Genomic DNA, 26713 nt, shown 5'->3' with positions numbered 1-26713 from the left:
TGTGCCTGCCAAAGAAAAATGCACTGTGTTGAAGAAAACCTTAGGGCTGAGGATGCAGCTCCGTGGTACTGCACTTGCCTGGAACCCCCAGTGAGGGGTGCGGGTGGGGTCAGCAATAGAGCCCCTGCTTGAAACCCCCAGTGAGGGGGTGCAAGTGGGGTCAGCAATAGAGCACCTGCCTGGAAACCCACCCCCCACCCTCATCCCCCCTCTCCGAGTGAGGTTCTGGAGGTGTGGTTTAGCAGGAGACTACATGCCTAGTATGTACCAAGCCCTGGTTTCTATCCCCAACAGTGAAAAATACCATCCTTGTTAAAGATCATTTTGGTCATTCCTCAACTGTTTTTTCTCTTTTACCCTATGCACAGCCTTTAAGCCAGGTTTTAACCTTTATTATAACGCCATTGAGATTCACCTGTGTTGTTATATACTCTTTCCTTATTTTTAGAGAGAGAGAGAGAGACTTGGAATCAAGATGCCTGTGTGAAGGTCAGCGAACAACAGAGTTGGTTCTCCTCTTCCATCTTGTGGGTGCCAGGGCTCAAACTCAGGCAGCCACGCTCGACAAGCTCCTTTCACTGCCAGGTTGTTCCATTGGCTCAGCATGCTGCGGTGGCTTTGTTAGGGGGTGCTTTGTTTATTCGCTTTGTGTGCATTCCCGCACATGTATGGAGAAGTTGATCTCACTCCCAGTTTGAATATGGGTGCTGAGAACTGGATGCCAGTCCACAGTTGTCACCGGATCTGCCAACTGAGCCATTTCCGCAGCCCCGTTCCTTTTTATTTCTGTGTAATTCCTTTTATTTTTTCAGTACTGGACCAGGACCCCAAGGCTTTGTGCGTGCTAGGTGCCATGATTAGTGGTAGCTGACGAACTGATGGAATCTAGAATCACCCGAGAGTCGGGCCTCCAGCAATACTTGTGGGCATCATCTTGACTTTATTAACTGGGGAGGGGAGGGAAGACCCGCCCAATGTGGGTGGTACCCAATCCCTGGATGGGATTCTAGACTGGATAAATGGAGAAAGAGGCTATGCCTTTACTCCCAACCCTCCTGTAGGCAGAGACAGGCACTTCCCTGGGAGTTGGGGGCCAGCCTAGGCTACACAGAGAATTTCAGCTCAGTTAGATACAGTGAGAACCTGTCTCGAAAGTGGGGTGGGGCTAAGTAAGCAGCAGCAAACATTGTCTCTCCCCATTCTCCTGATCGTGGGTACAGCTGACCAGCTGCCTCAAGCCCTGCTGCCTTGACCTGCCTGCCATGATGAGGAGGGCCCTGAACTTGAGCTGGAATAAATCCTTCCTCCCTGCTGTCCTTGTCGGGATGCTTAGTCACAATAACAGGAAAAGAAGCCAGAACACCAGGCAAGTGCTCCTGCACAAGACACTCCCCAGCCCCCTTCCTTTTCAGTGGTGTGCGCGCGCGTGCGTGCGTGCGTGCGTGCGTGCGTGCGTGTGTGTGTGTGTGTGTGTGAAGAGAGAGAGAGAGAGAGAGAGAGAGAGAGAGAGAGAGAGAGAGAGAGAGTACACATGTGTACTGAGTGCCCGTAGACGCCAGAGATTGATACTGGGTGTTTTCCTCAATCTCTTCACCTTCTCCTCTGAGTTCTCAGGGTCTCTCACTGAACCTGAAGCTCACGGATTTGGCTTCGGTGTTACCAGTGAGCTCTAGGGATCCACCAGTCTTGGCCTCCCCAAGACTGGGGTTAAAAACGTACACTGCCATGCCCAGCAGTGTTGGGGATCTGAATGCAGGTCCTTGTATTTGTGCAGCAGACACTTGACCTCCCAAGTCACTCTCCACCCCAGCCCCAGAGTTCTGATGTTAACAGACAAACTATATCAGAAATAGCTGCTTCAGAACCAAACTGACCATCAAAGCAGCAACCCCAAGACCGCAGGAAGCTGAGTGCGCTAGTCCCAGCACTGGGCAGGCAGAGGCAGCAGACTTAGGAGTTCAAGGCCAACCTGGGCTACATAACAAAGACCTTGTTTGAAACTAACAAACCAAGAAAGATAGCTAGAAATTTCCAGCACTCTTAGCAGGCCCGTGATAAAGTACAGGCGGAGGCTGAGCCCTTCTCTCCCATCTCTGGAGAACAGACTTCCCATTCTGTGGGCAGCCTTGAAGCCCCGATGGCCGTGTGGCTGCAGCCCCTTGGCAGACTCCCAAACTGAGCCAGAATCCAAGGCCAGACACTGGCAGCTGAGTACAGAAAGCTGAAGGCCCTTCCTGGCCAGCCAGTCTAGCAGACTCGGTGAGCTCCTGGTTCAATGTGAGACAATCAGAAAAGTGAGATGGAGGCCCTGAGGAAGACACCTGCAGTCACCCTATGTCAGCTCATGGTCACAAGTACAGTCCACTGCATGCACACAGGCGAGTGTATACATGAGAGGGGCCAGGGAGGTGGCTCAGCGAGTAAAGACACTCGCTGTAAGGGTTAAAAAAAAACAGGCAGTGGTGGTGCACGCCTTTAATCCCAGCCCTCAGGAGGCAGAGGCAGGCAGATCTTTGTGAGTTCGAGGCCAGCCTGGTCTACAGAGCTAGTTCCAGGACAAGCTCCAAAGTCACAGAGAAACCCTGTCTCAAAAAAACCAAAAAAAGGGCTGGAGAGATGGCTCAGTGGTTAAGAACACCGGGTGCTCTTCCAAAGGTCCTAAGTTCAATTCCCAGCAACCACATGGTGACTCACAACCATCTATAATGAGGTCTGGTGCCCTTTTCTGGCCTACAGGCATACACACAGACAGAATATTGTATACATAATAAATAAATAAATATTAAAAAGAAAAGAAAAAAAAAGAAAGAAAGCCAAGATGGGTACCTCTCGGAAGGCCCTGCCCAATTATGCCACTAAGCAAACATATGACCAGCAACAGAATTAGTGAAAGAGGTTTGTTGGGGGAGGAGAAGGAGAAGAATGAAAGAGTTAAAGCCGTGTTGGAATGGGGACACGAGGGAGGGAGGCAGGCAGGCAGGCAGACAGAAAAACAGAGAAAACAGGGAAAAGACAAGAGGAAGAAGAGAGGCAAGAAAGAGAGAGGGAGCTGTGCCTGGCAACGGTGCACATGTTGCATAGCTCATGTGGGAAGACACCTGGCAACAGGTGATGACGTAGCTGCTTCGGCAGCAGAGGCGGGCTGCTGCCGCGCGGGTGACGTAGCTGCTTCGGCAGCAGAGACGGGCTGCTGCCGCGCGGGTGACGTAGCTGCTTCCGCAGCAGAGGCAGGCTGCTGCCGCAGGGATGACGTAGCTGCTTCGGCAGCAGAGGCGGGCTGCTGCCGCGCGGGTGACGTAGCTGCTTCCGCAGCAGAGGCAGGCTGCTGCCGCGGTGATGACATAGCTGCTTCGGCAGCAGAGGCGGGCTGCTTCGGCAGCAGAGGCGGGCTGCTTCGGCAGCAGAGGCGGGCTGCTGCTGCGCGGGTGACGTAGCTGCTTTGGCAGCAGAGGCAGGCTGCTGCCGCAGGGATGACTAGCAGCTTCCGCAGCAGAGGCAGGCTGCTGCCAAAAGGCAAACAAACATTTGCTACCAAACCTGATGATTTGAGCTGATTCCTGGGTCCCACATGGTAGATGCAGAGAACCAACTCCGACAAGGGGTCCTCTAACTGCTACACAGGTTCCATGGCAGGTGTGTACCCCCACATACAAATACAATAAATAAAATAAAAAGAAAGGGAACTATGGATTGTCATAGTCTATAGCTCGGGGGAACCTAAAAACTCTATGCTAGGACAGCAGGCACACTCCACTGAGTACTTCCTGGCATGCACAAGGTCCTGAGTTTGATCTCCAGCTCTCCCCCAAAAAGCTACGCTAAATGAAAGAAACCAACTCAAAAGGCCACATAGAAAATGGAATACACAAATACACATTTGTATCACAGTAGCCAGATCCGCAATGACAGCTTGATCTTAAGAATTATTTGAAGGGAGGAGGGACATGGTGAGTAACTAGGTATTAGGTCCCAGGACTGAACAAAAGTTTGGTTTGGGGAGTAAAAAGAGTGTTTTGGGCATATGGGAGAAGGTAGGTTGGCATTTTTTTTTTTGGTTTTTTGAGACAGGGTTTCTCTGTGGTTTTAAAGCCTGTCCTGGAACTAGCTCTTGTAGACCAGGCTGGTCTCAAACTCACAGAGATCCGCCTGCCTCTGCCTCCCAAGTGCTGAGATTAAAGGCGTGTGCCACCACCGCCCGGCTCTAGGTTGGCATATTTAAAGGTGAAGTGTCAAGGTGTAGGCAAAGTCAGAGCAATATACTAGAGCAGGGCAAGGATTGTTGCAAAACAGTACATCTGAGAAACCTATGGGAATGGCCTTTACTGACTGGACAATTTTTAATTCTTCTGTGCACAGAGACTTCCCAAACTATCCAGGACTCCATCTCTCCATCACCAAGCAGATCGTATCTTTAAGACCGAGCAAACAGTATGCCTCAACTGCTTTTTTTAAAAAAAAATCATTACATTCGTGTGTGTGTGTGTGTGTGTGTGTGTATGTGTGTGCGCGCGCGCGTGCGTGCACGCGTGCATGTATAGATAGCCTCCATCACTGGTTCTCGCCTTCCACATTGCTTGAGGCAGGTTCTCTTCATTGTTTGAGACGGTGTTAGCCATGGTAGCTGGACTGGAGGCTTCCAGGGATTCTCTGGGCCTCCCATATTGTCACAGAAACACCAAGATCACAGATACACACTAGTGTGTCCAGCCCTACCTGGATTGAGGCTCTCTGACCTCAGATTCTCGTGCTACCACATCAACCCCTCTGTCCTATGGCCATCTCCCAGGCCCCCAGAGTCTCTCATTATCATGAAACTCTTCCAGTAGTCTAGGCTGGCTGACTAGGGAGCCCCAGAATTCTCCGCCTCCCCAACACTGGAATTGTAGCACACACACTCTGAACCTGGTTTCAGGTGCTGGAACTCAGGACCTCGTGCTTGCACAGCTAGCACGTGACAAGATGACAAACTCCCTAGTCCCAGCCGTGGAGGCAACGTCTTTACAGACACATCTGAGAAGTCGATTCATCAAGGTAAGGACAAGTGGAACCACAACCTAGATGTTTTGCTTTTAAATAGGATAGCACTACATAGCCCAGGCTAGTCATGGATGCTCAGGCTTCCCGCTTCTACCTCCCCAGTGCTAGGATGACAGATGTACTCCACCATGCCTGGTAGTCACACAGTCTTTAAGTGGCAAGGCCACTTTGCTGACCTGGAAAAGCAGGAACTATGAGGGAAAGCCAGCCAGACCTCACTGCCAGCTACACTGGGAAAAGAGGACGAGAGATACACTAGCTTTTCGAGATAGCCCAGGCTGGCCTTGAAATCACAGCAATCCTCGCATCTGCTGCCCAAGATGGGGTGCTGGGCACGTGCTACCCACACCGGGCTAACACAACGCTAGACATGGATTCCAGGGCTTTTGACATGTTAAGCAAACACTCTACCAACTGAGCCACGCCCCAGCCGTATTGATTGATTGATTCATTGGTTAATTGATAGTAATTGATGGTGGTACTTCGGGTAGAACCTCACGCTAACTACCTCAGAGCCACACCCATGGCACTTTAATGAGATTTAAAAATAGAAGCTAGCTGGGCAGTGATGGTGCATGGTTCTAATCCCAGCACTTAGAAAGAAGAGGCAAGAGGATCTCTGTGAGTTCAAGGCCAGCCTGGTCTATATAGAGAGTTCCAGGACAGCCAGAGCTGTTACTCAGAGAAACCCTGTCTCGAAAAACCAAGAAAAAAAAAGAGAAAAAGAAAAAAATCTAATGAGCCAGACACATTTTAATTACTAAAATACAGGTTTTAAATCAGTGCTCAAGACCAGATAGAAAAAAAATATATGCATGTTGGGAGGGGATGGGGTGGCTAAAAGTCAGAAAGATAACGGAGCTTGAAGCCAAGCCTGATGACCTGAATTCAATTCCCCAGGACCCACATAGTAGAAGAGGAGAACTGGCCCCCAAAAGTTGTCCTTTGACCTCCATTTTGTTATCTGTATGAGCTCCATTGCTCTGAAAGAAAATGTCTCACTTCCAGTGGCAGTGTTTTACACACACACACACACACACACACACACACACACACACACACACACACACCACGAAGGGGATATAAATAACTTTAAAAAACAAAGGCCCAGTTTGTTTTCTTTTCTGCTGGGTGGGCTCAGCACTGGCTAAAATCACTGTCAGAAACCCCCTGGATGCCCATCCACAGGAGCAGGGGAGTAAAAGATGGGAACTCTACACGGGGACCTGCCAGGCCACATCTGGAAGGAATCAGGGCTGGACATAGAAATACGGTCTGCAGTGGGCGAGGCGGAGTGGCCTGCGTATTACCCGGTGAGTTCCCATTAATTTTAACAGTGGAAGATTGGCGTCCGCAGACAAAAATGGGAGCCTGACTAAGCCGAATGGGGTCAGAACTGATAGAGAGAGGAGGCTGAGGGGGACTGGGAGACCCTGCCTTGGCTTCCGGCTTGGCTTCCGTAGGCTCTCTCTCTCTAGCCTGTCACTAGGGTGTAGAGGTCCCCAGAGAGAAGGAGAAAGTTGCTCCAATCATTGCCCCTCCCCCGCTGGGCTGGTGCCTGCCAGTGGCGACCCTGAGTCCCTTGGACAAGAGACTAAAGAGGTTTGCCCAGACTCCTGGACAAAGGGAGTTCTGTCTGTCGGTCCCACAGAGGCCAAGGACAGCCAGGAACAAGTGGGGCCCTGGGAGGCAGTGCTCCCTCTCTTTAGAGCCCTTTAGAGCCCCAGGCAGTTTCTTTGTGTCCATTCATATATATTCAGGGCTCCTCCCACAAGGCTCACAGTGCCCTGGCTCGGTCTCTGGGAAACAGACCTTGGGCTTGTGCCACCTGAGACTCCTCATGGCATCAAAATGGCCAGGCAAGCCAGGCCTAGGGCTGCAGGCCTGTCACTCCCGACTACTTAGGAGGCTGAGGCAGAAGGATAGCAAGTTCCAGGCCTGCCTGAGCTGCAGAGAGAGTTCAAGATCAGCTTGGAGAACATAATGAGACCCTGTCCAAAAATAAAAACTAAAAAGGGCAGGAGGCACAGCTCAGTGGTAGAGCACCTGCCTAAAATCCTCTAGTGAGGGGCTGGGGTGTGGCTCAGGGTACATCACCTGCCTAGAGTCCCCCAGTGAGGGGCTGGGTGTGGCTCAGTGGTAGAGCCCCTGCCTAGAATCCCCCAGTGAGGGGCTAGGGTGTGGCTCAGTGGTAGAGCACCTGCCTAGAATTCTCTAGTGAGGGGCTGGGGTGTGGCTCAGTGGTAGAGCACCTGTCTAGAATCCCCCAGTGAGGGGCTGGGTGTGGCTCAGTGGTAGAGCCCCTGCCTAGAATCCCCCAGTGAGGGGCTGGGGTGTGGCTCAGTGGTAGAGCACCTGCCTAGAATTCTCTAGTGAGGGGCTGGGGTGTGGCTCAGTGGTAGAGCACCTGTCTAGAATCCCCCAGTGAGGGGCTGGGGTGTGGCTCAGTGGTAGAGCCCCTGCCTAGAATCCCCCAGTGAGGGGCTGGGGTGTGGCTTAGTGGTAGAGCACCTGCCTAGAATCCCCCAGTGAGGGGCTGGGGTGTGGCTCAGTGGTAGAGCACCTGCCTAGAATTCTCTAGTGAGGGGCTGGGGGGTGGCTCAGTGGTAGAGCACCTGCCTAGAATCCCCCAGTGAGGGGCTGGGGTGTGGCTCTGTGGTAGAGCAGCTGCCTAGAATCCCCCAGTGAGGGGCTGGGGTATGGCTCAGCAGTGGGTACTTGTCTAGCCTGTGGAAGACCCTGAGTTCAAGCTCCAGTACTAGGCATGGGAATCCCACTACTGAGCCTTCAGGAACATGTCACAGGCAGCTCCTCCATTGGGAGGATAATCTGGTGCTACCATTCTATAGACAGGAACACATAGGTACACACAGAACAGTACGTTCACTCTCCCCCCACACACTAGCAGTCAGCAAGCAGTGTGCCCTACCACCAACATAGCTCTGCTGATTTAATGGTACACCCAGGGGAGTTTCGCTTAGGGGAAGGCTTAGGTCCTGAGCTAGTCCTGCTCCCTAGCCTGTGCACACCAGCAGCCTCACCCACCTTTCCAAAGAGGGGTCCATCCCAGTTGGCCTTTGTGCTCTGCTCTGAAGACCCCAAGTCCAGCTCCCTGCAGAGTTCAGTCCGGCAAAAGAAAACTCTGACACCACGCCACAGCACAGATTCGCAAACCACAGCTCCAACCTATAGTGTCAGCCTGAGATGCACATGAGAGGTTTACAAGATGTGTACACAAAAGGCCAGTGACAAGGCTAAGTGGGTCGTGCTTGCCAAACACGCTTGAGGGTCATGGTTGGAGCCCACCACAACTACATAAAATCAGGCATGGTGGTGCATGCCTGTAACCCTAGCACTATGGAGGTAAAGGCAGGAGGATCAGGAGTTCAAGGTTATCCTCAGTTGCATAGCTAGTTTGAGACTGGTTGGGATACCTGAGATCTTGTCTAGAAGGAAGGAAGGAGGGAGGGAGGGTGAGAGGGAAGGAGGAAAGGAGGGAGGGAGGGAGGGAGAAAGGGAGGGAGGAAGATTAGTTAACACACGTGCAATGACACATGCCTGTGATCGCAGCACTCGAGAGGCTGATGCAGGAAGATCACTAGTTTGAGGCCAACCTAAACTATGTAGTGAGACCCTGTGTCAAATAACAAAAATACAGAGGCCAGTGAGATGGCTCAGTGGGTAACAAAACTTCCTCCAAACCTAACTTCTTTAATGGAAGTTAAGAGCCAACTCTGGACAGTTATCCTCTGACCGGTACATGCATGTGCTGTACCCCTACACACACACACACACACACACACACACACACACACACACACACACACACAATAATACAGTTTTTTTTCTGATACATGGAACAGCTTGTTTTCAGTCCAATTTCACCCCCCTCCCTCCACAGAATCCAAGCATTGGCTCTCAAGTAAGGTAGCCACAAATAGATTCCCTGGGAGACTCACACATCCTGGAGCAAATTGTGTTCTCTCTCTCTCTCTCTCTCTCTCTCTCTCTCTCTCTCTCTCTCTCTCTCTCTATCTCTATCTCTCTCTCTCCCTCCCTCCCTCCCTCCCTCCCAGGGGTTCACAGAGCTGTAGCATCCCTACATCTAAGGATATCCATGCTCCAAATGCATTCAAATCGATTTGTTTCCCTCTGAGATCTTTCTTCGAAATACAGTCTTGGCTTTTTCTTGGATCCAACCACTTTGAAATACTCAATGAAAAATAAGGGAAGTAACAGCTGGGGAAGCAGGCAGGGTCCTCTTTATTAAGAGAAAATACTGGAAGGGGTAATCAGAAAACTGCAGCACCTTAATGACTGACAGAATTGATTCTGATCTTGATAACTAATGGCCAGAGGGACCAGTGGATGTGAGGTTGCTAGGCAACAGGATACTCAAAAAGAGCTGACCATTATCTCCAACGATCAATGTAACGTAGTTGGAAGCATCGATGTCTTGTCTCCTGTTGAGCTGTGCATGAAATGCATCATGCACTCCACTTCTCTTTTCAAAAATGTCAATTGTGAATATCATTAAGCCCCGGGTGGTACATCTGCGCTGCTATGGAGCCACCAGCCACATAGTTAATTAAATATGAATTCATTAAAAGTAAGAAGTTGGGTGTCAGGATGCCCGCCTGTAATCTTACCACTCTGGAGACCACAAGTATCAGCAGCCATTCTCAGCTAAATAGTGTTTGAGACCAGCCTGGGCTACACAACAAAGAATAAACCCAGGCATGCTGGTAGCTCCAAGTTAAGGCCAGCCTCAACTGGTAAACCCAGACTTCAGAAGATCGGAAGACCAGGCAGGCAGATGATAGATAGATAGATAGATAGATAGATAGATAGATAGATAGATAGATAGCTGGATATAATAGCACATACCTATAATCCCAGCACTCCAGAAATGAAGGCAGGAGATATCAGCCTGAATTACATTGAGAGTTCAAAACCAACCTGGGGGGGGGTTGGGTTGGGTATTTAGCTCAGTGGTAGAGCTGGGTTCGGTCCTCAGCTTCAGAAAAAAAAAACCTGGGCCTCATGAATCTCTGTCTGAAAAAGATGGACTAGAAATATGGCTCAGATGGTAAGTGCTTGTCACACAAGCATGAATAGCTGAGTTTGAATCTCCTAACATCCATGAAAAAACTGAGTGAGGCAGGGTGTATCTGTAACCCTAGCTCGGTTGGGGGAAAGGGGCCTAGAGACAGTAAGTCCAACCCAATTAGTGAGCTCCAAGTTCAGTGAGAGACCCTGCCTCAAAAATAAAGTAGAGAGCAACTGAGGAAGACACAAAACACTGACCTCAGGCTGGTGCACACTCATGCACACATGAACACATGAAGAGAGAGAGAGAGAGAGAGAGAGAGAGAGAGAGAGAGAGAGAGAGAGCAGCCTTGTTGGAATCCAGAGAAACAACCCCATAATTCCAAAATTCCAAATGAGGAGACCTCTTACAAAGCAACTGAATGTTCCCCAAATATCCTGCAGAGAGGGGCATTGAGGAAGAGTTCTGAGCAAACAGAGGCCACTGGGCTATCAACGCCTGCTCATAGACAAGACCCTGGGTCCAACCAACCCTCCTGGAAGAGACAGCCGGCAGGATGGCTTTTGAGTCAAACTAAAATCTGGTGAGCCCCAGCATCGTGAGCCGAATGCTCACGCCCCCTTGTCAAATTCATACGGTACAGACTGGATAAGATTGCATCAGGAGGAAGGGTTCTGAGACAATGAAGTCAGGAGTGCGAGCCTCATCGATGGAATTTATGCTCTCCTCAGAGGATACCAGTTCTCTCCAGCCTTGGCACTATGTGAGGGCACAAGAACTATTTGGACATCGGAAATCTGGGAAACACAGACCATGCTGGAAGTCTGATCTCACATTCAAAGTTCCTGGCACTTGGAGGCAATTTCCGATTGATTCGGATTGTGGCTGATTTTCACTTTGGTGTTTGAGACAGGGTCCAACATAGCCCAAATTGGTTTTGAATCTACATAGCCAAGGATGACCTTGAACACCTGATCCACCTCACGATACAAACTCCGGGTCACATCCTGAGTGCTGATGTTACAAGTGTGCGACACCATCTATGACCTCAATTTCTGTGGTAAAACTTGGTCCTCAAGCAAACAGCCACTACCTTCATCAGATGAGCTGTGCCCGCTGCACCAGTCCACCATGATTGGCATCCCCTCATCCACGGATCATCGGACACTCACCTGAGCTTCCAGCTGCTCCTCGTTATCATTCGGATGCCATTCTTTCCTACTTACAAGTGGCTTCTGTGTCCCAGAGCCCTGGGGTACACCTGCTGGGAGGTTAACTGAAGGGACTCTATCTGTACAGGCAAGGAAAAGCCACCATCCGTGCTGGCAAAGACTGTCTGATGTGGGCGCTTTGGGGTACCCCACATTCCTGTAAGCAACCTTAGCCATGTACTGTAAGCAAGCCCAATAAACTCATAGATTTCTCCAGAGAGAACCCATGGACTCAGACTTTGGCTTGTCACTGGGACCTTACAAGGAGGGGTGGGCACTACTCCCATTTCCCCAGGGAAGAAATTCTAGAAACAGATGTTCATTAGTTGTTCAGTCTTTGGCATTTTGGAATAGCTGCCCCAACAGCCTGAGACAATTTAAAGATAATATTGCATTATATGAACTCCGTTATGAATTGAATATGATTTGTCCCCACAAGCTTATGTGTTGAATGTGTTGTCTCCAGATGGCCTGCTATTCTGAGAGATGATGGACAGTTTTGGAGGTGGGATATATCTGGGGAAAAGTAGGTCACTGGGAGTGGGTCCTTCAGAGGATATTATTCCTGGCCACTTCCTATCTCTCTCTGCTTCCTGTGACCAGCTCTCCTCCACATGCTCCAACCACCATGACATCCTGTCCAAACATGAGGCCAGTGACCTGTCTCAGAAAACAAAAAGTCAAGACCACCCTGGCTTAAAAGTGAGTTCAAGACAACTTGGGTTACAGTCACATCTTCAAAAGATAAAAACAAGGCTGGGTGGTGGAGACACACATTTAATCCCAGCACTCGGGAGGCAGAGGCAGGCAGATCTCTGTGAGTTCGAGGCTAGCCTGGTCTACAAATCAAGTTCCAGGACAGCCAGGGCTACACAGAGAAACCTCTCCCAAAAATCAATAAGTCAATCAATCAATCAATCAATCAATAAAATGGGGTTGGCTTGCTCAATGGTTAAGATTGTGTTTGGGTCTCAGCACCCATATCGGGTGGTCCACAACCATCTGTAACTCCAGCTCCAGGGCTTCTGATACCTCTGGCCTTCATAAGCACCAGCACCCACACATGAACACACACAAACATATGCATAACTTAAAAATGCTTTTAAAAAGAGGGCTGAGAGATGGATTGGCGAAGTGCTTGCCTTTCAAACACAGGGCCCTGAGTTCAGTTCTCTGGACCTATGTAAAGAAAAGCCAAGGGTGGTGGTGTACACCTATGTCCTCAGCGTCAAAGAGGTGAGAACAGGCAGACCCTTGGGGCTCGCTGGCCAGCCAGCCTGGTCTGTGTGGCATGTTCTGAGCCAGTGAGAGTCTGTTACAAAATAAAGGTGAGGAATGACATCACAAGTTCACCTCTGGCCTCCACAGACATGTATACACCCCCACACACACACCACACATACATGTAAACATACACACACACACTGCATACATATACATATCCATGCACACACATCCACACACCTCTGCCCTCCATATATGTGTACACATACACACACACACCGAAAAGGGAGAAGGGAGAACGACTAGGCACGGTGGTGTAGGTCATCACAGCCTTCCAGAAGCCGAAGCAGGAGGATCATGAAGTTGAGGCCGGCCTGGGCTACACGGTGAGTTGAATGCCAGCTTGAGCTACAAGGTGATTTTGAGTTACATAACGAGACCCTATCTTGGAAACAGAGAGGACAGGAAGGAGGGGGTGAGGGCACACTATGACCAGTGTTGAAATGACAGCTCCACCAGCATGTCCAGTGGCCCTCTAAACTGGTCTGCCACTAGTTGGCACCTGCTGTATACCACCTCTACCTTTCCTCACCTCTCCCTGTAGCCCATAAGACACCACAGTTCATGCTCTACCACACCCACCCCTCCCTGCACCCACCCCTCCCTGCACCCACCCCTCCCTGCACCCACCCCTCCCTGCACCCACCCCTCCCTGCACCCACCCCTCCCTGCACCCACCCCTCCCTGCACCCACCCCACGCCCCTTCTCGGCTCTGTTAGCCAAACATAAGCGCTCATGCGAACTGTGGGAGGGCAGGAAATTGTCTTGGCCCTGGAGCCCAGCAGCCAGGACAGAGCCTGACCGTCACAGGCACGGACAAGTGATCGTTTTTTTCTGTGTTGGTTTGGATTGGCTGGCCCAAGCCCAGACTGGTCTGACACACACTACTTTCCCGCCTCCACTTCTGAGATTGCTGAGATTACAACTGTGCCGGGCACACTCAGCAATTGCTCATGTCATGAACACATGAGGTACAGAGTTGACTCATGCCTGAAGTGCCAGCTCTCAGGAGACAGAGGCAGGAGGATGGCTGTGAGTGAAGGAGAGCCTGGGACATATTTTGAGTTCTAGGCAAACATGGGCTACAGTGTAAGACCCCATCTCAACAATGACAAAAGGGGGCTGGAGAGATGGCTCAGTGGTTAAGAGTACTTAGTGCTCTTCCAGAGGTCCCAAGTTCCATTCCTAACACCCAGATTGAATGACTCATGGCTGCCTGTAACTCCAGTCCCAGGGGATCCAACAGCCTTCCAGCTTCTGCAGATGTTGCATTCATGTTGGACACACACACACATAATTTTAAAAATAAATCTTAACCGGGCTTGGTGGTGAGCACCTTTGCTCTCAGCACAGCAGCAGAGGCAAGTGGATCTCCCTAAGTTTGAGGACAGCCTGGTCTACGTGGTAAGTTCCAGAACAGTCAGAGCTACATAATGAGACCCTTGTCTCAATTAAATAAATAAGCAAGTAAATAAAGAAATATTTTAAAATTTAGATTTATAATTGGTAAACCTAATTGTTCACAAAGAAAACGGTGAATGGTGTGTGTGTGTGTGTTACTGTGTGTGAGTTACCGTGTGTGGATGCACTTGAGTGTGAAGACACACGTGTGTATGCCAGATGTGAATCCTCGGTCTTGCTTCTCAGAAGCTGTCCATTTTGATTTTTGAGCCAGGACCTCCCACTGACTGGGGTCCACCTGAGTAGGCTAGCGTGGCTAGCCAGGGAACTCCAGGGATCCGCCTGCCTCCACCTTATCAACTCGGGTTATAAACACACGCTGCCATGTCCAGATTTGTATGCGGGCACTAGAGACTAAACTCAGTCCCTCAAGCTATCATGGTGAGCACTTTACCAACTTTTCGGCTTAGTTTTTGTCCACTTGACAGAAGCTAGAGACACTTGGGAAGAGGGGATGAGGAACTGCTCCCGTCAGATTGGAAGGTGGCCTTGTCTCTGAGGCATTTTCTTAATGCAAGTTGATGGAAGAGGATCAGTGTGGGCGGAGCCACTCCTTTGCCGAGGAAAGAATGGACTGCGTAGGGAAGCTGACTGTGAGCCAGTAAGCACTGTCTCTGCGGCTGTCTCTGCTTTGGGTTCTTCAATGGTGGACTGTAAGCTGTCCAAATGTGTGGTGTGTGCACGTGTCCATGTTCATTTATGGGTGCTCACGCATGTGTGCTGTGGCGCAGAGGCATCACGTGTCTCCCTCCATCAATCTCCATCTTATTTTTTGAGGCAAGGTCTCTCACTGGACCCGCAGCTCTCTGTTTCAGCAAGACTGGCTGCCCAGCAAGCTCCCAGAAACCTCCTGTCTCTGTCTCTGCCCCGACCCCAGTATGGGAGTTACAGATGTGTCACACCTGGTTTTTACATGACGGCTGGGGATCTGAACTCAGGTTATCATACACACCCAGCACTGTACCAGTGAACCATTTCCCAACCCCATGAATGTGCTTGTTTGTTTGTTTGTTTGTTTGTTTTTGGGCTTTTGAGGCAGGGTTTCTTTGTTTAGCCCTGATTGTTCCAGAACTCACTCTGTGGACGGACCAGGCTGGCCTCAAACTCAGAGATCCTCCTGCTTCTGCTTCAGCAGTGTTGGGATCAAAGGCATGTACCACCACCTCCTGGCTTTAAAATTTTTTTATTACATCTATTTACTTATTTATTTGTTTATTTATATGTGTGCATTGGCATGTATGTAAAAGTCAGAGGACAACTTGCAGGAGTTAGCTATCGAATTCCACCACGTGGATACCAGAGATTGAACCCGGGTCATTAGGCTTGGCAGTAAGAGCCTTTACCTGCTGAGGCATCTTATTAGCACCATGAATGTCATCATCATCATTATCAAATTATATATATATATATATATATTTGGGGACGAATGGACATGAGTACAGGTGTCCCCAGAACCCAGAAGAGGGCATCAGATCCCCTGCAGCTGGAATTATGGGCTGCCTTACATGGGTGCTGGGAATGGAGCTCAGGTTCTCTGCAAGAGCAGTGTGCACTCTTAACCACTGAGCCATCTCTCCAGCCTCCCGTGGACGTCTTCTTAGTGCTGCCCCCTGTGGGTCAGACAACTCACAACATGACACAACCTCTCCCCCCTCCCTCTCTTGCACCAACACTAGCTACAGACGTCCAATTGAAGGAGCAATCGCTGGTAATTATTAACATCCAGACTGCAGAATCCCCATGGGCCCTGACCTCCCACTTGTCCTCTTGCCCCATGGTGCCTGGCGGAATCTGTCCTCAGATCCCAGGGCTACAGAGGTCAGACCCTCAGCCTGAGAACATGGCAGTCTGGGCTGAGGATGGATCTGAGATACAGTGGACAGAAAGGGGCTTCCTTGATTCCACAGGGGCAGTGTTCCCTGACTTAGGAACCCATCCCAGCTGCCAAGCCTGACAACCTGAGTTTGATCCCTGGATCCTGCAGGAGGAAGAACGGATTCCTGAGAGTTGTCCTTTGATCTCCACATGAAGGCCACAGCACTTATGTGCACACACACACACACACACACACACACACACACACAATATAAACATACTAAATATTAGTCAAGTGGTCCCCTTTTCTGGGAGACCCAAATCTGTAGCCACATGTACCAGTGTGTCGGTAATTTAGGGACCAGTTACTTAAGATCAACAACCAAAATAGGCACAGTCTATGGGACCCAGTTTTTAACCTTTGGGGTCCAAGCTAAGGCTTGGGGGTTGCTGTTATAAATGAATCAAGGAGGGCTGGGAGGTGGCTCAGTGGGGCAAGCGCTTGCTGTGCAAGCATGAGGGTTGCATTCGGATCCCCAGCACTCACGTAAAGACTGACTCAAAGCTGGATGCAGTGATACATACATCTATAATCCCAGCGCTCCTACGGTGAGATGAGAGGCAGAGATGGGAGATCCCCGGAAGCTCTCGGGTAGGGCAGTCTAGAGTATACAGCAGAGAACGAGAGACCCTGCCCCAAACAACATGGAAGGTGAGGGTCAATATGTGAAGTCATCCTCCCACCACACATGTGCCATGACACTCATGCCACCCCCAACATGCACATGCAAATATACACGCACACATTACACGCAACACACAAGCACTCCCACACGCCAAGGAGGAAGAAACAGGCAGATCCTGGGGTCCACTGGGTCAGTCAGTGTAGTAAAAATAGTGAGAGACCCTGCCTAAAAAGTCGAGTGGAGTCAGGCGGTGGTGGTACACACCTTTAATCCCAGCACTCGGGAGGCAGAGCCAGGCAGATCTCTTTGAGTTTGAGGTCAGCCTGGTCTACAAGAGTAAATTACAGGACAGCCAGGGCTGTTAGACAGAGAAACTTTGTCAAAAAAAAAAAGGATGGAGAATGATGGAGGACACAACATTGATCTCTCATCACATGCTTGCACCTGCACACACACACACACACACACACACACACACTGAAAAGAAGATGGAGAATGATGGAGGACACAACATTGATCTCTCATCACATGCTTGCACCTGCACACACACACACACACACACACACACACACACACACACTGAAAAGAAGATGGAGAATGATGGAGGACACAACATTGATCTCTCATCACATGCTTGCACCTGCACACACACACACACACACACACACACACACACTGAAAAGAAGATGGAGAATGATGGAGGACACAACATTGATCTCTCATCGCATGCTTGCACCTGCACACACACACACACACACACACACACACACTGAAAAGAAGATGGAGAATGATGGAGGACACAACATTGATCTCTCATCACATGCTTTCACCTGCACACACACACACACACACACACACACACACACACACACACTGAAAAGAAGATGGAGAATGATGGAGGACACAACATTGATCTCTCATCACATGCTTGCACCTGCACACACACACACACACACACACACACACACACACACACTGAAAAGAAGATGGAGAATGATGGAGGACACAACATTGATCTCTCATCGCATGCTTGCACCTGCACACACACACACACACACACACACACACACACACACACTGAAAAGAAGATGGAGAATGATGGAGGACACAACATTGATCTCTCATCACATGCTTGCACCTGCACACACACACACACACACACACACACACACACTGAAAAGAAGATGGAGAATGATGGAGGACACAACATTGATCTCTCATCACATGCTTGCACCTGCACACACACACACACACACACACACACACACACACACACACTGAAAAGAAGATGGAGAATGATGGAGGACACAACATTGATCTCTTATCGCATGCTTGCACCTGCACACACACACACACACACACACACACACACACACACACTGAAAAGAAGATGGAGAATGATGGAGGACACAACATTGATCTCTCATCACATGCTTGCACCTGCACACACACACACACACACACACACACACACACACACACACTGAAAAGAAGATGGAGAATGATGGAGGACACAACATTGATCTCTCATCACATGCTTGCACCTGCACACACACACACACACACACACACACACACACACACACTGAAAAGAAGATGGAGAATGATGGAGGACACAACATTGATCTCTTATCGCATGCTTGCACCTGCACACACACACACACACACACACACACACACTGAAAAGAAGATGGAGAATGATGGAGGACACAACATTGATCTCTCATCACATGCTTGCACCTGCACACACACACACACACACACACACACACACACACTGAAAAGAAGATGGAGAATGATGGAGGACACAACATTGATCTCTCATCGCATGCTTGCACCTGCACACACACACACACACACACACACACACACACACACTGAAAAGAAGATGGAGAACGATGGAGGACACAACATTGATCTCTCATCGCATGCTTGCACCTGCACACACACACACACACACACACACACACACACACTGAAAAGAAGATGGAGAACGATGGAGGACACAACATTGATCTCTCATCGCATGCTTGCACCTGCACACACACACACACACACACACACACACACACTGAAAAGAAGATGGAGAATGATGGAGGACACAACATTGATCTCTCATCGCATGCTTGCACCTGCACACACACACTGAAAAGAAGGCAGACTGACGTCTGTGACAGACTCATACCCTGGGTGCCACAAGTGCCCCAGGCTCCTGCCTGAGAAGGTTTCATGTTCCAAGACTCCAGGGCAAGGGGACCCTCCTCTTCTTGTTCTCTCAGCCCATCACTTCCCTCTGTGAGGGCACACAGAGTCTGCGAACACCATAGTCCTCATAGATCACCTCTGATCTAATACAGGTTATCAAAGAACCACTCCCCATTCTTCACACCAGCAACTAAAAAGACACAGAACTCTGTGGAGAGTTGTTCCATTTCCCAAGATCCAATCATATTATCAAAGAAAAAAAACCCTATCTTTATTTGAATACTTTCAATACTGCCTTGGAAATAGAGCTCATTGGTAGAGCCCGTGACTAATATGCATGAGGCCCATACCTTCCCCTTTTCAGTCTCACTGTGCAGCCCAAGCTGACCTCCAATGGGCAATCCTCCTGCCTCAGACTTCCAGGTACAAATCACAAGTTTCATGTACATTTTAATGCTCTTGCTCTCCAAGAGAAGTGTCTGCAGAAACTGGAACGTTCCAGATTTCTTCTATGCAGACGAGAATCTACCCGCCACAGACATCCTGTGCCCTGAAACTGTGGCCAAGGTAGCTGAGATGCAGCCTTCCACATTCTAGTTAAGTCAATGGTTTCTAGTTAAGATAAAGTAGTCACAGGTGGTTCATGTTACTTTATCTGACAGCAGAGTTTCAGGGCTGGGGCTGTTAACAATTCAAATATAAGAGAAAATTGTTTATATAAATAGCAGAATAATTTTGGCACAGTGACATCAAGAACAAAAGTTAATTAACAGGGCATGGGTGTGGAGAGATGTCATCCCAGCTACTCAGGGGGCAGAAGCAAGCAGATGGAGCTATCCAGGTCAGCCTGGGCTACAGCTGTCTCAAAAAATAAAATAACAGGGAATACAGTATGCGGTTCCCCATTTGTATACTTGCTGCACCCTACAATGTCTGGCCAGTAAAAGAGTGAATGAAGGGGTGACCTACAGATGCCAAGAAGTGAATGAAGGCAAGAGAGAGCAGGAGATGCCAGGCAGTGTGAATTCATGAAGCAGGTGACCTGCAGACTGCATGTTCTGAGGGCCTCGCTAGTTCCCACCCAAGCACCGGTAGCAAGGGCAGCTCCAAGCCTGTTTCAGAGCCCCTGTGTCTCATGGGGCACGTACTCTGCTATGGCGACTATTCTTCCTGTGGTTGGCACTGCCATTGTCTTTGGTTGGCGTGGGTGTGATGTGCGGGGGAAGCAGAAAACCGAAGCAGCAGCTTAAGCAAACCAAATGGGGATTTCAAAAATATACCAGGGCTGGGGAGATTGCTCAGTGGGAAAAGCACCTGCCTTGTAAGCATGCGGAACTGGGTTCAGACCCTAGAGTCCACCTAAAGCTGGGTGCAGCAAGGCACACCTGGAATACCAGCAATCCTATAGCAAGATGGGAGGCCAAGACAGCGGACCCTGCAGAAGCCTGGGAGCAGCTAGTGTTCATCAGTGGCAAACAAGCCTCAAACAAGGAGAAAGGCAAGGATCCAAAACCCTCTGGCCTCCACATGTGTGCATGTGTTCACACGTACACACAAGCAAGAATACACACCCACACCGACAAAGAGGAAGACAATGTGCCCAGCAGCAGGTCAACTAGCAAGATCAGATGGGGGGGGGCGGGGATGAGTCGACAAGTGATGGATAGTGAGCCTCTCATCTGGATCCCAAGAAACCCTGTGCAGGGCCATCTGCCATAACACAGGAAAACAAGCAAATGACCTCCACCTCCTGTCTCCCACTCTCCACACACACAGAAACCAGCTGAAGCCCCACAGGCCTGCCAAGAAGAAAGAACTTCTCAGACAGCCCCACTGACCTTGACAGAGTAACTTTCTACAAACTACATCCAAACTGCTCTGAAAATAGAAAAAAATGCAAGCAACAGCAGCATAAACAACCACCACTTTAGCAGAGCCCAGGGACCCGGGTCTACCCCACCAGCCGCTCTAGAGGCTGAGACAGGAGTGCTGAATGTTTAAGACCTACCTGGGTCACAGACTGAGTTCCGGGTCAGCCTGGCCAACTTAGGCAGACCCTGCCTCAAGACTCAAGTCACAAACAGCTGGAGGGCTCAGTTGGTAAAGTGCTTGCCTTACAAGTGTGAGGACCTGAGTTCAGATCCCAAGACCCCACATGAAAAGTCAGGAGTGCGGACAATGAGATGAGATGCAGAGATCACTGGATCCCCGGAAGTTTGAGGACCGCACTAGCCTGGTCTACATGGCAAAACCTCAGACCCTGTCTCACCTGAGGACCAACACCAGAGGTTGTCCCCTGACCTTTACACTTGGGATGTGCACACGTGCACCTGTCCACCGACACCCCTCCCCTAGCCCCAGGAATGCACACACCAGAAAGGTAAGCATGTGGCCGTGGGGTAGAGCACCTCTGGCCATAAACAATGCTATGGTATGTCCCCAGCACCACAAAATGAAACGAAAATAAAAGAGGCTGAAGATATATAGAATGCTTGCTCAGCAGGTACAAGGCCCCTAGATTCAGTGACCAGTTCTATAAAAACACACACAAAAAAAAGTATAACAACCAATACCTGGTAACACCTGTCTTCATCTCAAACACCACAGATATCACACCCATCATCTTCCAGCCGAAAACTACTTCTAGAACTTACAGCTTTTCACAACACCACAATTCTGACTGGAATATGAGTCTTTTCAGTTTGTTTGTTTGGTTGGTTGGTCTGTTGAGATAGAGTGTGATGTAATCCACGCAGGCCTCAAACTCAATATATAGTAGCCAACAATGGCATTGAACTTCTGATTCACCTGCCTCCACCTCTCAAGTGCTGGGATTGCAGGCATGAGCAATAAAATTCAGTGTATGCAGGGCTGCGGATGGAACCTAAGGCTTCATGCGTGCTAGGCAAGTGTTCCACCCAGTAATCGGCATGCCCCCACCCTGCCCACATCTTAGGAGTCCTGAGCAGGGCCACAAAGACGCTACCAACCTCATCTAGTAGTCCCACTGACAGGCAGAAAAACTCAGCGAGGACGGAGTTAAGCACCAGCTCCAAGCCTTCCATGGACCCCTCTGTGGGACAAACTGGAATCCTATCTTTGTCTCTGTGTGACCTCAGGAGAAAATCCAAGTCCCTTGCAAGAACTCCGCTGTGGAGCCATTTGACCCGGTCACTGCACACTGGGTAGCTTGTTATATGACCTGGAACTTGGGAACCACAGGACCTGCCTGCCCGTGCCCAGAGACGACAATGGGTAATACAAGCCACAGATGAACCGTCCCCGGAACACAGTTGCACAGATGTGTCCCAAGTGCCATCTCAGGAGTGGAATGTTCCAAAACCCACATGTGCGAGAGAATGAAAGGAACCATTCGACCATGATATGGGCTTTCAGACAGCTATTAAATGGGCTTGGAAATAAGCTGGGCTTTTTGTGTTTTGGTTTGGTTTTTCTTTGTTGGTGTTGTTCCTGCTTCGTTTTGACAGAGGGACTCACAATTGATCCCAGGATACCTTAAACTAACAATTCTCCTCCCTCAGCCTCCTGAATCTGCAAGAAATTACTACAAACAAGGAAAGCAGCAGGTCAAGCTGACTTGTTGGTTAGTTGGGTTTTTTTTTTATTACAGTTATCTGTGTGAGGTGGGGGCCGAGGGGTACATGTAGCACTATGCCTGTGGGGAGGTCAGAGAGTCAATTCTCTTCTCCCATCATGTGAGTCCTGTGGATCAAACTCAGAAGAAAGGGGGCTGATTGCTCAAGGCCCTGCTTCGGTGCAAGTTTGGCTACGGGTGGATTCCCAAAGGCTAGCTGCATTGCCCTTCCTTTGCTTAACAAAAATGCGTGCATGCACATGTGAGTCTGGAACCCAGCAAGCTTGGAGCTTAAAAAAGAGGGCAAACCAGTTCAAAGTGTGAGTAAGATGCCACAGCCCATCGCTGGTTCATGTTATCTAACGACCACCAGGCAAAACAGAAACCTGCAGCCTCCCGTGGCCTTGACTGAACTGAGACAACATTGCTGCAGAAGGAGCCTTAGCCATGGCCACATGATACAGACTTCTGTAGACATCTCCAAAGATGCCCCTGTGCCCGGTGTGAGAGGACCCAAAGCTGACTCAGTCTGGGGAGAAGGGCTTATTGGTCACAGTGAGAACAAGTGTGCCCTCAGAGCACGGTGATGCAAGACCCTCACCCCAGCATTGGGGGAGACAGATGCAGGCAGATCTCCGAAAGCCCAAGGCCAGCCCAGTCTACAGAGAAAGACCTTGTCTCAAAAACAAAACAAACAACGAAAAACCCCAAGAACTAAGTTTCGGGATACATCCTGCTGTGTAACAAATTAAAAATTGTATATCAAAAGAAAGATAGGTTTTATCATCTCCATACAGACCATAAAACTGAAAAATCGCCAAAGAAATGAAGCTTCATCTGTCTTCTCTATTAGATAGCTGGGACTCCAAAGCAGGTGCCACCAAGATGGCCCAGTGGGTAAAGGCGCTGCTGCCAAGCCTGATAATCCCAGTTTAATCTCTGTAACTCACGTGGTGGAAGAAGAGAACATCCTCACACTGTTCTGAAACACCCCCCAACGTGAATGCCATGGCACACCCCACACACACACAAATGTAATTTAAAGATTATAATAAGATAAAAAGAACCCAAACTTCTTTTTCTAGCATCTCCAGATATCCAAAATTTAAAAAAGAAGAAGATAACGTTAGTAGAACTAAGAAACACCCACTGTGCCTTCCCGACCTTTGGGGGGGAGGGATGGATGTATATTCGTGGAAGGTAGTATACACACACGTGTTCATGTGGAGGCCAGAGGGTCAGTCCTTCTTCCAGAGCCTCCCACCTTGTTTTGGAGTCAGGGGTCTCTCTCTGGGACCTAGAGCCTACCTGATTAGATGCTGGACCGTTGGCAAGCTCCAGGGGACCACTTGTCTCCACCTCCCTGGCACAGGGATTTCAAGGGCATCACCACATCTGGTTTTCTAGCTCGAGTGTTGGGGTTCAGACACAAGCCCTCCGTCTTGAGGGGCAAGCACCTCATCAACTGAGCTCTCTTCCCAGCCCCTGGGTCTGTTTTCTGTTGCCGTAACAGAATACCTGAGACCGGCTAGCTGAAAGGATTAGAGGTTCTTGGGCTAGGGGAACAGCTCAGGGTGCTTGTCCACCGTGCACAAGGCACTGATCTTCGTCTCCAGCATTGCATAAACTGGATGGAGGTGTACACCTCACCCAGCACTCGGCGCTGCGGGACATCTGAGGTCATCCTCAGCTGTGAGCTAGAAGCCATCTTAGGATACAGAGAGTAGAGAGGCTCTGGAAACTGGAACATCCAAGTCCATTTGCTAGCTTCAGTTCAGGGGTGGTAAATCTGCAGGTGAGTGCAGAAGGGGCAAGCCCAGGGGACTGTAACAACCAGCTCTGGGGAGAGCTCCTCCAGTCTCTGAGAGAGAGCACTCACTCAAGTGAAACAATTCTATCTCTTAAGACCTAATCCCTTCTCAAAGGCCCACCTCTCCAGCCACCACAGAGGCCACCAGGCATGCTGGCACACACTTGTAATAGCAACTGTCAGGAGGCTGAGGCAGAGGGATTGCCACTTGTGCCAGGCTGACCCCGGACGCATAGTGAGTTTCAGGGAAGCCTGGGTTATGGGGGTGGGGGCATGAAGGGAATGACAAGGTAGCTCAGCAGTTCAAGGAGAAGCCTAGATAGAGACCTGAGTTCAATCCCTGGAACTCACATAAAGTTGGAAGGAGAGAACCAATTCCACGATGCTGCCTGACCTCCACAAGTGTGCTGTGGCACACAGAGCCCACACATAATAAAAAAAATAATAGATATAATAACAATCTTTCAAGGCAGTCAAATCAAATCAGAATGCACACTAGATATTGAAGACTTCAGATTTCTACAAAGAGTGCAAAATATCTCACAAATAATGTATTCAGATGGACTACATCCTGAAATCATGTATACACAGTATTCATTAATATATACTCTTTTGTGGTGTGTGGACTCCCAGCCCTAATTTCAGCATTCAGGATGCTGGGACTGGAGAATTAAGTTCAAGATGAGCCTGGCTACACATTTAGATCAAGGCCAGTCTGGTGTACGTAGCAAGACTGTCTCAAAAAAACGATAAGGAGTCAGGCAGTGGCGGCGCACATCTTTAATCTCAGCACTCAGGAGGCAGGAGCAATCAGATCTCTGTGAGTTCGAGGCCAGCCTGGTCTACAAGAGTTAGTTCTAGAACTGGCTCCAAAGCAACACAGAGAAACCCTGTCTTAAAAAACAAAACAAAAAACGATAAGGAATGACCAGCACTCCAGAGCCTGACAGATCTCTCTGTGAGGTCAAAGGGCAGCCTGGTCTACAAAGAGGACTCCAGGCCAGCCAGGGCTACCATAGTAAGACTTGTCCCAAACAAAACAAAACAGAAAAAGAAACCAGGGCTCATCTTGGACCCCAGAGATTGGGATAACCATCTCCTCCTGAATTCTGACCCTCGGTTTCTCCGCCTCAAAAGGGGACCTATCTATTCCTCTGCCTTGCCTTGAGAGTAGACACTAGGTGCGTGCAAAACCCTTTTTAAATGTTACCCACGGAGCCCCGTAGGGATGGAGCAGTTCCCCCGCCCTGCTGGCATCGTAAAGTGCTTTCGAAGGATCATCTCCTATTAACCTCCCGTGGTCCCTAATGGTGGGGACTCTCGTTGTTCACCGGGTCGCAAATGTGGAAACTGCTCTGGACCGATGAAGCGCCTCGCCTAAGGGAGAAAGGAAACGCGGAGAAGCCGGGACGCCGCGCGCAAAAGCGGGATAACAATTTCCACTCCATTATGAAGACGATACTGCCTGGTTCCTAGGTTGTTCTAGCCCCGGGCATCAAGCTCAGTTCCCCAAGCAGTGGGGACAGGAAAAAGGGGCCTCAGAGCCCTGACCCTTGTCTACCCCATCCCACCCCCGCCCCCAGCTCCGCTGCTCACCTTGCGTATTTGGTTTTCTGGAAATCCAGCAGCCTGGCCAGAGTGAACATCACCGCGGTTCCATCAGCACCCGACCCGGGGCTGGAACGCGGGAACGCAGGCAGCCGCTACAGGAGGCGCAGCAGGTTGGAAGGGCGTCGGATCCTCCGGCAGCACCAGGGCCCTTAGCAGACCGGATCGGCTGCCTCCGGAGCCCCTAGCCTGGAGTCTCGGGATAGCAAATCCCGAGCAGATGGTGGCGGGGGCGGGGCGGGGGCGGGATATGGGGAGCGGGGTGGGGTGGGGGACGACTCAGGAGCACGCTGCCAATCGCTTGGCTGGGAGGTCCCCTCTCTCCTGTTAGCGTCTCCCGGTGTCCCCTCCACCCCATCTCTTTTCCAGCCAGCAGAAGACAGCTTGGACTAGATTGAACCGCCTCTGCCGGCGGTTGTCAGCTAGGCCAGCCACAGGGGACGCTTTGGGACCGGACCAGGTAGCACCCACCCACCCTCAGTCTACTTGTTGCTGACTCTTACCCCTGTGCACCTCTGAGAAGCCTGCCAATCCTGAATCCTCCTTACCACCCAGGACTCTGTCTCTAGGAATCATCTTCCTGTCCTGTCTCCCTCCCTTCCCCGCCACACCCCAAGATGGGGACACTCCAGCATGTCCAGGTTCTTCACCCCAAGTCCATCCTCACATCTTCAGACTCCAGCTTTCTTTTTATTATTATTATACTCCATTTTAATATTTTAAAACATTTACTCATTTTAATCGTGTGTGTGTGTGTGCCCGTGTAGGGAAACGTGCAGTGCAGATGCCTGAAGTCCGAAGTGTAGGTGTCCTGGAGCTGGAGTTACTGGAGGCTGTGACCCAAATGAAGTGGGTCCTGGGGATCGAACTCCAATCCTCTGCACCAGAAGCAAGCACTCTTAACCGCTGAGCCATCTCTCCAGTCTCCTACCTTTCTGTATTTATCATGT

The 26713-nt window shown here is 49.9% G+C and overlaps 1 protein-coding gene across 2 annotated transcripts in view; it reads right to left on the bottom strand.

Moving 5' to 3' along the window:
* Mmd2 (monocyte to macrophage differentiation associated 2) overlaps window positions 1-26120 on the bottom strand; it is a 45681-nt gene extending 19561 nt beyond the window's left edge. The window contains exon 1 of one of the 2 annotated variants that reach the window (XM_075974179.1): window positions 25752-26120. In XM_075974179.1, coding sequence (XP_075830294.1) covers window positions 25752-25801 — 50 coding nt within the window. In that variant the 5' untranslated portion in view covers window positions 25802-26120. The remainder of the gene's footprint in view (window positions 1-25751) is intronic. The other variant, XM_075974186.1, reaches the window with a different exon arrangement.
* Window positions 26121-26713: the final 593 nt, after the last annotated feature.

This window comes from Microtus pennsylvanicus, chromosome 1, assembly GCF_037038515.1.
Source record: "Microtus pennsylvanicus isolate mMicPen1 chromosome 1, mMicPen1.hap1, whole genome shotgun sequence".
Taxonomy (NCBI): Eukaryota; Metazoa; Chordata; class Mammalia; order Rodentia; family Cricetidae; genus Microtus; species Microtus pennsylvanicus.
Note: the sequence above shows the minus strand (reverse complement) of the source record. Positions and strands in the feature narration are given on the sequence as shown.